General features: G+C 43.5%; 1 protein-coding gene across 6 annotated transcripts in view; it reads left to right on the forward strand.

The window, feature by feature from the left end:
• PAK5 (p21 (RAC1) activated kinase 5) overlaps positions 1–17,177 on the forward strand; it is a 258,934-nt gene that overhangs the window by 151,171 nt on the left and 90,586 nt on the right. For all 6 annotated transcript variants that reach the window (XM_090051450.1, XM_090051475.1, XM_090051458.1 and 3 more), the window contains one exon: positions 10,042–10,256. In XM_090051450.1, the coding sequence (XP_089907576.1) occupies positions 10,042–10,256 (215 nt within the window). The remainder of the gene's footprint in view (positions 1–10,041; positions 10,257–17,177) is intronic.

Genomic DNA, 17,177 nt, shown 5'->3' on the forward strand with positions numbered 1-17,177 from the left:
TGCAGTAGTAAGGCATGTGTAGCTGCCACATTACAGTTATGAATTCTTAAGAGCCAGATTCTGCAACAACCCCATGCTCAGCACGGCAGATGGGGAACCGATTACAGCTTCCTGAATCTGAGCCCAACTACCCCAGCCATTCTTAGGGGCTGCTCTAACTAATGTCCACCAGCAATAGTCAGTGAGGGGCAGTCTGCCAGCCAGAGATAGCTCACGAAACAGCACACTTTGACCATGTGCCCTTTCTAGTCCAATGGGCCATTATGTTGGGGCACTGGATGTGCCTGCCACCATGGGCAACTGGTGCCTCCCGAGTCTGGCAGGGCACCAACAGGTGCTGCTGGCAGCATCAGTGGTGGGGCCAGAGCTGATGACCTCCCACAGGCAGCGGCAGTGGGCCCAGACCTGGCAACCTCCTACGGTCATCGACAGTGGGGACAGAGCTGGCAAGCTCCTGCAGGCGCCACTGGTGGCGTCGATGGCGGGGCCAGAGCTGGGGAACTCCTGCAGGTGGTGGCAGCAGCCCTGTCAGGAGGGCACATGCACCCCATATCCCCTGCATGTTACCTATGCCTGCCACTTGAAGCAGTCAGGCAGCCTGTTGAGCCACTGGCAGGTGGAGGTCAGTGTTAAATGCTGAGTCAGCTGACCCAGGGGGCTGGCAGGTGTGGATAGGCCTGATCACAGGAGTCTTCTGGTTGGAGGAGGGCTGGGTTTAGACAAGGTATAAGCCCAGACCCTGAGAGCAGGGCTGGCAGTGGCATCTTGGGAGCTGGTGGAGGAACATCACCCAGCAGGAAGGCTGCAGCTCCTGAATGCCAGTGAGGAAAATTACATCTGGAAGTTTGGGTAAGAAGGGCAAGGAGGAGGTTCCTGGAGACCCAGTGTGGGGTCCAGAGCTGTGAAAAGAGGGCTGAGTGCCTGTGGCCTGTTGAGTGGAAAGCTGAGGACAGGTCCAGAGAGGAGCTGTGTAAGAGGCCAGGAGGCACCCAGATCAGCCTAGAGAAGGAAAAGGCTACAGTAAGGAATACCTATGGAGGGCTCTGAGCCCATAGAAAAAGAGAGAGTGAACTGTGAAGGGGCCTGATTGGGCAGACCCACAGAGAGAGGGCTGGCAGTTGAAGGACAGACCCTGGGAACCTCGACTGGCCTATGCTGGGTCCAGGGCCCAGGAGGGGCAAAAGGGTGAGGGACCCCACCACGAGAGATGGTCAGAGCTGGGAAAGCCTGGAATCCTGACTGGCTTGGAGGCAGGGCAAGGGCCTAGGAGAGGCACAAAGGTCTTTGTGGGGTCACAGCCGAGAAGGAGGGGTCAGGGAGCATGCAGCTCAGGATGATGATGACTGGTAGGGGTCTGAGAGTGAGCCAGGGGCCAAAGATAGAGGACTTAGGGGAAGGACGGAGCCATGGCCAGGGAGCCCAGTGGTTAGCAGCCCAGGAGGAGTGTAGGATATCCAAGGGAGAGCCGAGAGAGGAATGAATAAGACTAGGAAGGTTTGAAAACCAGTCCTGGCTAAGACCTAAAACTGCACCCTTTTGGAGTTGGTTGGTGTGGTGAGGTTGCCTGTGGCAGGGCAGCCTCCATGAAATGCCATGCGCGGGCCACTCCTGGGAAAGGTAAGGATGGGGCACTAGAAAGTCTCAACTGCCACTGCCTTGTGGGTAGCACTGTGGAGGGGGATGGCTAAGAGAGCACACTCCAACAGAAAAGCACTTGCCGGGGAAGACTGGGGCCAGTGAGGGGCCTGGGCACAGGTAGAGGCCGGTGGGGGTTCAGTGGAATGGGGCTGCACAAAGGCCTGTGGGCAGCCTCCCTATTATATTACCATCAAGGTGTGGCAGGAGAGACAGAAAGGCACTCTAGGAACGGAACAAGGCATGATCATGGAGCTCCCAGGGGAATATTATGGCCACCCCTGGGACCCAACCCTGTGGGGATATAGAAGCTAGTTCCAGCTCCCTCAGCAGGAGTAATGGACCTTACCAGGTCTGCCAAACTCTTTCTTTTCAGGGCAGTAGGGACATTTTTTTCCCCTTGGACTTCCTCAGAAATATTCCAGGAAGGGGGTTTTCAGGTAGCATTGAAGTGACTTTCTCCAACCCCCATCTTAGAGCAGATGCCATAAAAATAAGCTACAGCTTCTTCCAGTGGCATTTATTTCCCCCTCATCCATGATGATGGAGGAGTTTTTCCTATAGGGCTTCTGAAATTAGGTCAGCTGGGAGTCTAACAGCATCAAATATTTAATACATAAATAGAAAATATTGTTTAAAAGACACATTTATAAAGATCTTTAATATAGGAATGCCAGTGGGACAGCACAAATCATCTCTGTTTTGAAATGGAACTATTATATTAATAGTCAAGATAGGTAAGTCTGAGCAATCCTCTTATATTGTCCTAAGGAGTGCAGCAAAGATAAGTTAGCAGACATGAGATGGGTCAGTTAATGAACCATAAATACAATTTCTCTATTAAGTCCATAGTTTTTTGATGTCCAGTAAAGTTATGATTTTTTTCTTCCCAGGCCCATCTTTTGAAGATATTATATAGGTTTCTTTATGTAGATTTTCCTTAAAGAGGACAAGGACTTTGAGGTCAGAGATGAAGCTGTTGTTTCATAAAAAGTGATCTCTCACTGGTGAGAGGTGTTCCTTATATTTCTGTATGAGTTCATCCTGGAAAACAGTAGTAACTGATCACCCACGTAGTTTCTGAGTACATGAATTGGATGATGTATTTGAATGTGCTAGGCATGTGTAGCATCTGTGGATTCTGATACGTAGATTAATGCCAGCCTGGGTATATCTGTCTTCTTGTAAAAGGGACCTCTGGTGTTTCACAATGTCATGTCTTATTTCATCGATCAGCAAGGACTCAGTAGGACTCAGCGCTGTAGGCATATTGGGCTATTATAAAGTTGTCCAGTACAAGAGTTATTATGGCACTTCCACATACAACCTATCTGCCTTTCAGCATTTTATCATTACATTTTTATACCCATCTTTTACTGCAATTTAAGGATTATTTCCTGAAAAGTTCGCATTTATAGACATAAAATGACTGCTTGCAGAGTCATTTTAGTGTAAAGAAAGAAAAATAAAGTATCACAATATTAGTAATATCCCACTGTATCCACAGAAAGATCCATCACATTGTCCTCCCTGGAACTAGCTCATAAATCACTACCGCAGTAGCTGTCATTTGGACAGAACCTGTTGCACCTACTCATCTTGAATAGCAACTTATTCCAGGTGAAATCCCACTGAAATCAGTGGGACAGCCCATAAGTAGGGACCTACTTAATTTTTGATTTTATGGATGTCATGGAAACTGTGAAATCTGGGATTGTACGTGAAATCCATGAAATCATTAAAAAAAACTTAATAAAAATAAAATGCTGCCCCCCCCCCCCCCAGTGAGAGCCAGTAGTCCTTGCTGCTGGGAGGGGAAGGTGCCAGCTGGCAGGATGGCACAAAGGGCAGCAGACAAGATGGCAGCTTCCCCCTTGTCCCTCCTTCCCTGCCAGGGCCTCTCCTCCTGAAGGGTGGGGCTGCACAAAGGACAGCCAGCAATCAAGATGTTGGCTGCCCCCTTATCCTTCCTCACCCACTGGGGCATCTCCATGAATCAGCACCGAGGGGTGTGACCTCTCTGGTGTTCAGCACCAAAGGGTGGGAAATGACAGTGGAATTAGAGCATTACACTGCATGGTAAGTACCCCCTGTGATTTAGGTCAACCTCTGTGCATAAGTTAGGCATTATTAAATGTGAGCTAGGAGCAGGGAAGAGGCACCAAATGTCATTGTTTTCAACAACAAGTAGTGACAAACTATAAATGCTTCAGCTCTCATTTTGTACTTCTCTACTGGGAAGGAACATAGATCAAAATGGGATCCACATGTATACACATATCACCTTGGTCAATTGCAATGGTATGCTTATTTGTTGGATAGGACTGAGAAGAATTATCAGGTACTACCAGAAGATGATGTTACCACCGATTCCAGATTTGAATGGATTTCTTGGCATCTTTTTCCTTAAACACAGTACTGTTGCTTCCACTGATGGGAAAGGCTGTTTTCCTCACTTTTCCAAGATGACAGTGGGATTAGCATTTTATGTGGGGCTGAAAATGACTATAGTTAACTTTATAAAATGGAAAGATTTGTGCAATCAATAGAGGTTTGTTGTGGGGGGTTAGTCACAAATCGTCACCAATTGGCGGGTTAATTAGGGAAGCATTTGCTATCTGTAGGGGGGAAACATACAGAAAACCAGGGTGCTGTGGTAACCTAGGTGCTCTGAGATCCTTTACATGGTGCCACACAATGTTAGCACTGTTGGGTGTGCAAACATGTTTCACAAGATAATCCCAGAGATTTCAGATAGGAATCCAAAAATGTAAAAACGTTCTGACTTGCTCTGGTCTTTCTGAGTCTTTTGCAACAGAAGAATCATCTATTATTTTTCTGTAGTCAAAAAAGAGTGAAAACTAAGAGCTGGTGTTTTCCAAGGGGTACCTCCAGTTTGTTGAAGGATACCCTGAGTCTCTTGCTAAGCATGTGCTTGATGTGAGAGGTATTAAACAATATCAGTCCCATAAGAGACTCTTTGGGTACCCCACTTGATACCTTCTCCTAACTAGGCAATAAGCCATTGACAATTGCTTGTTGAGCATGGTGAGTTTTTTATCTCTCTTATAGTACTTTCATCTAATCAGTATTTCCCTAGCTTGTTATGGTTAATATGGTTAATGCTTATTTCAATAACAGTTAATTTATTACTCATGTTTTAACTTTTCATTTGCTTAGTATGGCCTCTACTTCCCCAATGTGGTACATGTCAGATGTTTTATTTGTAATAATGTAAGCATGGCAGGAAAACCCATCTTAAATGTCTTTTATGAAGCATGTATGTGATGGCCAATCTGGCAGCAAGTGCATTGGGGATTGAACAGTGGCCTTCAGTGCTAAAAGCTTGAGCTGCTACCGCTTAAACTAAAGCTTGCTAGTAGCAGCTTTGATGTGCACAGATTACCCACAGATGAGGCATGGAGGGCAATCTGAAATCTATTTTCAATAGTGTTTTAAGAGGAGGGAATCTTTTGGCTTTAGGGTAGAAGAAGTAACCATTTGCTGTAGTTACTGGTAACATTAACGATAACAGAGGCATGTGGCTTGTATGACTAGATGAGAACCAGCTGTACACAAACAGAAAGTGAAAAAGTGATGACAAACTTCCTTTGATATCCAGTTGTGTATATCACAGGGCTCATTGGAGGGAGCAACGTATGCACTTATTCAGAAATGGATAAAAACAACTGGTCTAGAAAGTGTTAAGGGGTTGATCCTATGTTCCTTTAAATTGGTGGCAAAGCTGCATTTGATTTTAATGGAGCAGGAGCTGAATCTAAGTAAGAATAACTTTTAAGAATATGTACAAGCCAGCCCCCCCCACCAGATATCCTTACTAAAAGATCCACCATTGTTTTATTTGCAGTGAGTGAAGCTTGTACCAATTTGTTTGTAATTCAGTAATAAAGAAAGCACAAAGCATTTTAGATTATCAGATGAAGCTAAGTAACTTGTAAGTACTACTTTCTCCTGAGAATCCTATTATGAAATTCAACAGCCGTATCATGATAAGGTTTTTGTCACAAAATCTCTTTGTATACAGAAAGTACACAGCAGCACTGTAACTCTGAAACAAGCATTGACGCCTTGCTTGATGAGCCCAAATTTCGCTTCCATAAAAAATCCATCCAAATTTTGCTCTCAGGAAGGAAAAAACATGTGGTTTGATACAAAATACTAAGTGACATGAATTTTACCTCAATATTGTGTTACTTGCAAGAAAAATATGAAGACAAAAATTCTGAAGGGTTAAAAAAGATGGAAGATTTATTAAAAGGGGATAGGGATGAGCTTTGCTTTCAAGGATGAAACAGCTTTGCTGGTTAATAAAAAAAAAAAGGGGCAATAAATTCCATTTATTACTTATATTCTCAAGAGCTGCTAGAGGTTTTGATCATTTCCATCGAGTTAAACTATTTGGCTAAACATTGGACTGCCCAGATGTGCATTTTAAGAGGCTGGTAGAAAGGAGACTTTTTCTGTGCTCTTCCACAAGAGTTTCTCCCTCTGTCTACAGCTTGGTCCCATTGCAGCAGTGTTCCTGGTCTCTGGAACATTTACAAGACCTACAGGAGTTCTTCAACCAGACCAATATATTTGTATATTGTATATATGCCCACATATCTGCATTAGGTGCCCACATGTTGGCAGGGGGGAGAAGCAAATCTTTGTTTATTTGTGCTTAATGCCAATATCTGCGTATGCTCAATATGAGATTTTTCACACTCCTAAATCAGACAAGACTCTTCTCCTCTCTGAGGGTATATTTAAATTTTCTACCTCAAGCCATTATAGCCATCCCTCAAACAGTTGAAAAGCTTGTATTATGAATTCCTTTTGTACTCAAATGTAGCAGCCCTGCAGTGTTGGCAAATGTGTCATTTTATCGAAAGTCTTGTTGTATTTGGTGCTTGATTTACAAGCAGGATTTAGGTGCCTTACTACTCCTATAGATGCCTCAGACCAAAATTTAGAACTGTACTACCACTGCCTAACCCTGGAGTTGCATACATTTCCTAGTGCCTAAATTTCCACCTGTAAGGGCCCCCAGGTATATTTCTTCCAGCAGGCATGTGTAGATCTGCCTTGAATCTTGCAATTAAAGAATTAATTGCAAAAATTAAAAAGCACCTTGCAATTAAAGAAGTTTTTTGCAAAAATCTTGTTAGTCTAATAAAAGATGTCATCTCTACTATGAGTCCTGATTGCCAAGTCTCCTCAAGATTCCCCCAGCTGTTTGGGAGGAGCCAGTCCCACATTCGGCCTGTTCTGGGGCCTGGTCTAAAGGGCATGTTCTGATCGTGCCTAACACTCCTGCCTTGTGAGCACAGAGATAGTTAGGCATGGCAGTCTGAAGTCAGGCAGAAAGCAAGGCAGGGTGGCATCTTAGAGACTAACTGATTCAAAAAAGCGTGAGCTTTCATAGGCAGCAACATACTTCATCAGATATGCAGCTTACGCTTCTTAACCAGGTAGTTTCTAAGATGCCCAACTTGCTTCCTGAGATTCCAGTACTATGGGGGCTGAAATGAATACTGTGTAGACCAGTAAGGAAATAGTTGTTGAAAATCTGGAAACTGTAGGTTATAGAAGCACCAGGGAAAAGAAAATAAGAAATGTCAATGTTAAGAATGGGAAAGGATGTGTGTAGCAGGGTAATGAGGAGAAATTTCAGATGAGGAAGCTAAAAGATATTTCTGAGTTAATAAGATCTTAAAGAGAAAGTGTGTGTGAGAGAGAGAGACTAAGTGTCTAACGAACACTTCATTTCAAGTGAGACAGAATAGCTTAAGAGAAAGTTCAGAGGAGAGGAATAAAACCAATGAAAAGTTTGGAAAAAATAAGACCTATGAAGAAGGGTTAAGAGAGCAGGCCTGTTCTCCATGGCGAGAAAAAAACTGAAGTGAAACATAATTGCCTACACCTATGATCAGGAAACTTATAAAGGAGACAAGGTTGTATTTATGAGTAATGGGCTTAACCCACAGAGGATTATGAGGAGTAACTTCATATTTACCACAGTCCTCTTCACGGAAAGGCTGTAGTGAATAAACATTTAAATTTTCCACCCTTCTTTCCATCTAACATAAATTCTGCCTTCCCCTCTCTGCCTCCTCCAGACCCAGACTTCCCCCTTCCTTATTAAGGGGTAGAAAAGTTTGCAATGAACCAAACCCATTTTACTCACCAATTTTATGGCACTGCTGGTCCAACCTGTCCACTGTGTCACATGAATGCCTCAGTGTTTGTCTTTTCTGCTTCACGTCTTGCTGATACTTGATCCAGTAGTGAGGTCAGTTCCTGACAGCAGGGATAAAAGCTAGATTTCATTTCAGGTTCATAAACCAGCAGAGGAGAGAGGGATTTTCCAGAGGGAGATAGGGACCATTGCTTTCAGTTGGCATAATGCCCTGTGGCAGTGTGTTGAATCCTTAGAAAATGGCTGTTTGGAACATGTGAGCCACTCTCTGGGAACCAATAACTCTACTCCGGGGTGGGCAAAATGTAGCCCAGGGGCCAGATGCGGCCCACTAGGCTATTCTATCTGGCCTGCAGGGCCCCTAAAAAATTTAAAAACTTAATATTTATCTGCCCCTGGGCTGCCTGTCATGTGGCTCTCTGTGGCTTGCCAAAATTCAGTAAACAGTCCTCTGCCCAAAATAACTGCCTGCCCTCTACTCAGAATGAGGGCAGAGTCCTTGCCCCAGAGTGGGAGCTGCCCTTCCCCAGGCCTAGCCCAAATGGGTATTGTGATTCAGACAGTGCATACTTCCTTCTGTGCACTGCCCTTGCTCTGGCATAAGCCATACATAACTCAATTCCCTTCAGTTGCAGCTTACCCGCCTTTCATCCCATGCAGCTTTCCTCCTACCTTCCAGCCAGCTCTGCCCGCTCTTTCCCCTGCTTTCTCTTCACAACCTCAGTGGGAACACCAAACTCATGCTCTTTTGTACCACCAGCTAAAAGCCAGGGGCTTTTAGGATTAGCCAGCCTTTTGTTGATTAAGCTGTAGAAACTAAACAATATTGTTTAGTATCATGAGTCACAATCCTATGAGTCACAATAGGAGCAAACTATGGAAAAGGTTGCCAAGGGTGACTGTAAAGTCACGTTACCAGGGATGTGCAGGACTAAATTGGCCACGTCTACATGAGACACCACTACGCATTAGTGTTGGGGGGCACTAACTGTGATGCGATGCTACTGCACAGTAGCTCGTTGCTACTGCGCAGTAGCATCAGAAAAAAACTGTGCAGGGACCCAACTGCACAGTAACGCTGTACTTGCTTATGCAAGTACTAAATGACTACACAGTAATAACTGCTCAGTCCGCCACTTGTGTAGACATATGGCCATTGAGGTCAGTGGGGCAGGTCTGAGATTACTGAATTGAGTCTTGTCACTATTTAGGAAGTAGGCTTGATGGCCCAATGGAGCTCTTCTCTAAGCAGTATCTCCTGGAATTGTCAGCTGCAACATCTGATTAGATCAAACCAGATTTGCATGAGTGACTGTTGAGGGGAGACAACCCTAGCACCCTTACTTGTCTTCATGCAGGTGCACTGGGGAGGGTATAGAGGTCCAGCCATCTCTTCTCTTGCACAATATGTGTGAGGGCCAGGCATGATATGAGTCACTGTGCTGGGAAAAGCACCAAGACTGCTCCTGTAGGTGCACAGGTTCCCAGAGTGGGGAAGGAAGACCCATAGTTCTTGTCCCCCCATGTTAGCCAGTAGTACAGGAATAGCAAAATGCACCCACCAAGTGTGGGTAAAAAAGACCCCAGTGAGATTATGGGAGGAGTAAGTTACTACTCAGGGGGCCCGTCTACACAAGCTGCTAACTGTACAGCAGCCTAATAACAGTACGCAGTAGCACGCTGGGCAAAAACCATGCTAATACACTACCGCACAGTAGTATTAGGCTACTGCGCAGTAAGTGTCAGTAAATAGCCATGCACCAACATTACTGTGCAGTAGTGCATGTTACTGCTCATTAAGTTTAGTGCTTGGTTAATCAAGTACTAAATCAATGCACAGTAACTACGACACATTAATGAATGTGTAGATGCGCCCATTGAAGCAAGTAAAGCTGGATTGAAAACTCCAAATCAATAAACATTACTTATATACTGCAGTCAGAACCTAACAATTAAAGAAAAGAGCTTGTGTCAAATAGTACCATACCTGGACTCCTGACGGCCCCAAGTGAACTTTTAGTATCAGGTCCCCCTTCACCAGAGGTAATGATAATAATAATAATGATAAAAATTACCATTTTCGGGCCCCCTTTCTGTATGGGCCCTGGGCGGGGGCCTGGTTTACCCATGCCTGTGTCTAGCCCCGGTATTAAGATATATTTATGTTTCTTCTCTTTCCCATCCCCCCCCAACCGCTTCTCCAGGTTTTTCCACCATGTTCGGGAAGAAAAAGAAAAGGCTTGAAATTTCTGGACCCTCTAACTTTGAGCACCGGGTTCACACTGGATTTGATCACAGAGAACAGAAGTTCACTGGTCTACCTCAGCAGTGGCACAGTTTGCTTGCAGACACGGCAAACAGGCCGAAGCCTATGGTGGACCCTTCATGTATCACTCCTATCCAGCTGGCTCCTATGAAGGTAATGCACAAGTTCTGGGTTTCCTCTTGCCTTTGGGTAGGGCTTAGTTTAGTGCTGTGGGGTAATACTACTGCCTCTTTTCCAGAAGGAATGAGAATTATGCTTTTTCATACACAAAAAAGCATATTTACAGGCCCCAGAGCTGGAATTGATAGCAGATGGATGTACAGCTCTGCCTCCGTGGACTCCCACTGGTACAACCATGGCTGAGCCCTGGTACCTGCCTAGTACTGATTGCAGAAATGGAGCCAGATTTTGTTGTACTATTAGTCAGTCAATTTTCTTCCTTTCTATGTGCATGGGACTAAATCTAACCTTGAGAGTCAGTGAAAGCATAACCAGGATATATGTGTTTTGTTCTCTTTTTTTTTTTTTTTTTAGTTGTGAGCATTTCTAATAATGAGGTGGCCTCCAGCTGGGATCCTGGCCACAGTAGGCTAAGTCTTGTACAGACAAGAAGGAAGGTGCTTTCCCTATGACTGCATAAATTGGAACGAGATATACAAACTACTAGGCGCATCTACACAAAATGTTTACTGTGGAGCTGCCAAATTAGCTCAACAGTAAACGTCTTGGTGTCTACACATGTAAATACAAGTACTACCTTGCTTCAGTGTTTTTCCATGTGCAGCAGCACATGTGTAGACACTGACTCACCTGGCTGGGGCATGAGTGCAGGATCTGGCTGCCAGCTAGCTCCACACTGAAGCACCCTCATGCCCCAGTCAGCCCCTCTGAAGCATGTTGAGCCAGGTTGGAACAACCCCAGGCTTGTAGACTGACCCACCCCCCACCCCTTTCTCCTCCCCAGACTCCCTGCTAGCCAGAGGTATATTCCGAGCCAGGTCAACATGCTGTGGTCCCACACCATAATCAAATGGCGTGCCTGGGAGCAATAAACTCCAACGTGGTATATGCCAGAGTTTATTGCTGCATGTTAATTGCATGTGTAGACACACCCACTGAGGAGTAGAACAAGTCAAACTACTCTGTACTATGACCAAAGGAGGAAAATTATAGCTACTACATTTTTAAAGCAGCTAAAATGACCCCAAATAGTTTTTTCTGCATAAAACTTGTGTCTCTAACTGCAACAGCTTGGCATGTTCCAGAGCTAAAAGAAAATGCCACATATCCCAGTAAAGAGCAGTAAGTCTCCCCTTACCAGGAGTATAAAGCTCCTATTTCTAACCCTGATATTAAAACTGGCAATGGCTCAGCACAAAGTGTTCTCCAGTTTGGACCAAGAGCAGCACTGGGGTGTGGCAGTTACAACAGGGGCTGTGAGCAGTTCAGGGTCCCTAATTTCCTTGAGTTCGCAGTTACCCTGTATGTCCCCAGTTAACAGGATGTAGAGATTTAATTGCAGCTAAGATGCTCCTTGATATACTTTCCCCATGCCTGCAATTGTCCCACAGTAGGAGTGTCAAACATATGTCCCATGAGCTGGATCTGGCCCATGGAGTTGTGTGATTTGCAGGGCTTCAGAAATTTGGCAGCTGAATTAGTAGTAGCAGCATTAACTGCCCCAGCTCCCAGAGGCGTGGCATCCACTACTCATCTCACTGTCACATTTCTGACTCATGGGCGAGATGATCATGTGTGAGATGATATGGCTCTCTGCTCAGGATCTGGCCTGCAAAGCCAGAAGTGCAGCAGGCAGGGGTGAGTGGTGACAACATTAATTATCACCTTTTTTTGAAGCCATGGCAATTAATACTGCTGTCACCAAATTAACAGCTCTGTGGGCCAGATGACATGGTTCCATGCCCTGGATTAGCCCATGGACTGGCCTCAGGAGGCTCCTCTAAACTGCAAATGCTAGAGGAGAATTATTACAGCTGTAAGAGGCTACATAAAAATATCTATTTGTAAAAGAGGTAGGTAATGATTGGGGAAAAGTTTTGGAACCTTTGGTATGGGGTATTTGGGAGGAAAAGCACCAATTTGGGTGGAAAGAAAACAGATTAAAGAAAAAAATTAGATTGGCTATATGAAAGTCCTTTAAAAGTTTGACATTTTAGAGTAGATTCAAGGAAGATGGATTAGAAGGCAATGTGCAAGAAAGACCTTCAAAGGTGAGCTAAAAAAATGTGTATTTAGTTGACTCTACACTATATCACATATGTAGTACTTACATGCATGTGATGTGTTTTTTATGGATTCACATAGTCTTTCTCTTATACTTCCTCATGCACATGCATTACGCAGGCCTAAAAATAGTTGTGTGGTTTAGAATTCTGATGGATTTGTTTCCATCAATGAAGAAAAAAAATTCTGAGACCATAAGCCCTTCATTTTTGTTTATTAAATGTTCTTTGCCGAATTCGCATTTGCCACTAACTCCTGAGTAATGCTTGCTACCTGCTCAGCCACACTTGCCATGTAATGTTAAAGAAAAAAGAGAAAAAGAGAAAACTATGACTTCCACTCTGAGGAAAGTATATCATTGTGTGAAAAAGACACTGGAGTAATAGAAAAACCAGGGAAGCCCTTGCTTGCTAGATATGAATGAAAATAAGGGCATCCATATTCTGCAGGCCTTCTGAGCACCAAATGTCCACAGGCCATTGTGGTATGAGTGAACAAAGATGTTTTAAAAAATGAAAAATGTTTGTTTGCTTGCTGAAATGCCATCCATCTTGTGGAATTTGGGAAGTGATAAATCTGTAACTTTAAAATGTCTCAAAATATATTAGTTCTGTCAGCTAATATACACAGTATAAATTATGGACTCCATCCTATTAATATACATGTGACTAGCTATGTGTAGGTGAGTAATCCTAGTGAAGCTGTATGCCCATATGCTTATAGGTTTGTAGACCATGCCCTTAAGATGAACTGAAGAGTTTTGTGTTGTTTAAAGGCAAAACCGGGTGCAGTAGGATAGCCAAAATCATTTTCAATTGGCATTAAGAAGGTGTCTCTTCATACTTCTTAACATCTGTTTGGTCCTGAAAATGACACAGGGTCCAACTCAGAAAAGATATTGAGCATTAAGCTCCCATTCAATTCAGGGTAGTTCTTTCTGGATTCAGTTTCCACTGAGGTTAAAAGGTGGTTTGTCCATTTAAACTCCTCCTCCCTCTCTTTCTCTTTTCCTTTCCGCACCATTCAAAAAAAAAATATAATTACAATAGAAGCTCTTTTCACTATATTGCCCCTAAAGTACACTGACCTTAAAACTTGGGTAAAATTTTCAAATGTGTCCAAGTAAATTAGGCCCGTGAGGGATCATCTGCCCTTCGACATGTCTTGTTTTCAGTTCTGCTGAGTGTCCACACACGCTCCTCACCCAGACTAGCCCAGATTGGGGGTGCTAGTTTTGTCACCAACAACCCGGCCATGGAACAGACTGTACTGATTTATATGGTACCAGAGAGCAGAACAATTTTATCCTGACAGATAAAATTTAGCAAAACATCTCCAATTTTAACACTGCTTCATCCAGGGTTAAAGCTGGAGCGGTTTTGCTACATTATATCACTCCCATCTTGTCCATATGGAAACATTAGAACATCACAACTACTGTGGACTCCCAGTCAGCAGCTCTCATTTTGGCTTTTGGAGCATACCCCTTTTGACATAACTCCAGATGTACGTATTCATACCTGGTCATGTAGGAACCTAGTTTTGCAACGAGGATAAGGCTCCTAAGTGCCTATTTTACTTGGAGCACTTTCAAAAATCTTGCTTTTAGTTTACACCGCAAGTGTTATTATGTTTTAGTTAACACAATTATAAATTTTAGTGCAAATGAGGTAGACATGCACCCACAATTTAACATGTTCCGAGTCACAAAGTTATGTTGGGCTGAAACCCTTTTAAATGTTGATCTCAAGTATGGTTGTATGTGACAGACTACCATGTAACACTGCCCTTGTAGGTTTCCACATTTATTCTCTTTTAAATTACTTCTGTATTGACTGTGCTAAGAATGTACTGCCAACATGATTTGCTAATTGTTAGTCCCCTGGAACTAAAAATTAATGCAGGTTCTGCCATGAGAACTAAAATGATGGTTATATTGAGTCATCACGCTGTGCTGCAGCCTGCCACCCACTTGAACATGGGCATCAATAACAGATGGGAACAGGAGATAAAATCTCAAGCATCCTGAGGAGCTCCCTTCTGAGTAGATATTCAATGCATTGTTATCCACACCTGGCAAAGATCTGCAGGTTCTACCCTTTACTACTGTGGAAACAGTAGCTTATCATGCTAATATAATAATTTGAGTAGGGACATTAAAATTCACTTATTTCAGACCTGATAAAGAACACATGAAATTCCCATGCTTATGCTTAGAATAGTTGTTCAAATTTTGGGTTGGTCTGTATGATCCAAAGACCAGTAAACTACTGTCAGAACTGGATCCAGGATTTTAAAAGGAGGGGAGGGAGAGCTGGGAACAGTGACTGTTGTTGCTGGGGTGGCTGCATTCCCTTACTGACAGTCTCTCTGTCCCAAACTGAGGTGGGTGGACCACACCATGGGAGCAGTGGCTGGGGACTTTAAATCCCTGAATCAGGTGAGAATTCTCCCTGACCCCCTGTCAGTACCCCCTCGCTTTCTATTGTGTTCAGCAGAGCCTCCCCTTCCCTCCCATTCCCTACCTCACCTTCTCTATCTATCCCTCTGGGTGCTGGGAGACCCACCTGACACTGGTGCTGTCCTGGATGCTCATGGCCTGCTCCAGATGTTCCTTCTTTCTCCATGTGCTCTCCTACTGGTGAGGAATACCCAGGGAGACTAGATAAAGGGATGGAGAGCATCGCCACTGCTGCTGCCATTGTCCCTGGCTGAGCCCAGTTCCCCATGCATTTCATCTGGAACAGGGCAGGAGCAGCTCTGGAGCTCTTCCTGTACCTAGGTCAGTCTGGGGCAGCACAAGCACAGGTGGGGGTGGGAAGGGAAGAGAGGGAAGAGTAGAGGAGGTGCCACTGAGCATGGAGGGAGATAGAGGGGTATGTCAAGGGTAGAGGGATTCTTACCTCTTCGGGGGACTTAAAATCCTCAGCAGCTGCTAATGCAGCGTGATCCAAAAATGAGGCGCAACCATGCCACTGCTCTGGGTCTTTCCCTAACTACTGTGTATTTCAGAGGCAGTAAAATGTAGGTAAGTTATTGCAGAAAATGTCATGAAAAATATTAATTATGTTGACATTTTTCATGGAAAGTGGTGGGATTTTTTGATAAAGGTCAGTTTTGCAATGGAAAAAAATATTTGCAAATTTCAGCAACTTTTCTATATCATAGTCGTTGTGAAGTGCAACTTCTTGCTATGCTCACCAGCCACATGTCCTGTCATAATCTGACCCATTATTTCCCATTACTGACACCCAAGGTTTTTGAAAGCCATACCATCTCCAGGTAAAAGCCCCCTTCAGTCTAAGCATCAGAAGGTCTTTACCTTACCATCGCTCCAAAGGTGCCAGTCACCTTATTTCAGTGATTCTCAACTAGGGCATCATAGAGTGCTGTGAGATCCTGTTGAGAATCTTGCAGAGTGGCACACAATATTATCACTATTAGGTATGCAAAGGCCTACACAATTCTCAAGGTAAACTCAGAGATCCCAAATAGGAATCCACTGGCTTGTTGTAGTCTTTATGAGTTCTTTGCAACAGAAGAATTTCTTTATTATTTTTCTGTCGTTAAGAAAGAAGTGAAAGTTTAAGAGCTTGCATTTTCTGAGGGGTGCCTTAAGTCTAAAAAGGTTGAGAGCCATTGCCTTCTTTGTTCTGTACCTCATAAGTCAATATGTAGCCAGAAGGGAAGATAGATTTACTAGTGAATTCTGTCCCTGGCACTATGTTAATAAAATGCTTTTGGAAAATAGGAAATAAACAATGCTAGGTCATGCTGATCTACATTCAAGAAAAGCAAAACCATTTGTGCAAAATCACCAAAAAAGTCTCTCAAACATTTTACCTTTTTCTTACAAAGAACGACGTAAAAAAACCCACATTAGAAATCACCTCATGGACCCTGTCCCCTTTGATAACTGACATTTTACATAAGTTCAGGCTTTTTGCTTGCGACACAAGCAGCATGAAGAAGAAGAACTGCTCTCCCCAGAAATGCTTCATATTTTTTCAGCCTCATATAAATTGAACTATTTTAAGTGATGTAATTGGAACCATGTTTTAACATACTAGGTGCTGGCCAAATTTGAGGTTGCAATTGGTGTAAACTTCCATTTTTATAGTTTAAAAAATGAAGAGCTCAAATTAAGAGGAAAGTATACATATACACTTTGAAATGACAAATGGATTGACATTAGAAACCACAATAGCAAGAAGCAGTTTGTCCTTCGCATATCATGGGAAGAGTTGAGATCAAAACCAGTGCTTTCCCTAAAAAACATTGAATGCATACAGATTTTAGTATAGTGTATGAAATAATCATGAGTTATTATACATTGCAACTGCTACAATGGATGATAAAGTAAGAGCTCAAATATAAATTATTCAAGTGTATAAAAACAATGTAACACCAAATCACTTTGTAGTTTCATCAGTGTAAGGGTAACATTACTTGAGTAAATGGAGACCATATGCTAGATACCAGTACATAGGAGCATAAGCGGTGCTCTACTGCCAATGGTCCATCTACTCCAGTAAGGGTTCACCTGGCAGTTGGTCTGAGTGGATCACGTTAGGTTAGGGGTTTTCTGGAGTGGAAGCCAAATTAAAGCTCAGCATTAGTCCTAATCAAGGATAGCAAGTCCTAATCAACAGTAGCAAGTAGTAGATTCTGTATTATATAAACTGGGCATGTCTATAGTGTTTCATTCCCAGTCATAACCTTCAAGGCATCAACCATCATTGGTTTAGGGATGTCAGAGGATACATCCCTGGCTGCTCCATTTAATAACTCCCAATGAGCCTGTCCTCCATGAAGTTGTCTAATTCCTTT

The sequence above is a fragment of the Crocodylus siamensis genome, chromosome 1 (genome assembly GCF_052110815.1).
Source record: "Crocodylus siamensis isolate JL-2025a chromosome 1, ASM5211081v1, whole genome shotgun sequence".
Taxonomy (NCBI): Eukaryota; Metazoa; Chordata; order Crocodylia; family Crocodylidae; genus Crocodylus; species Crocodylus siamensis.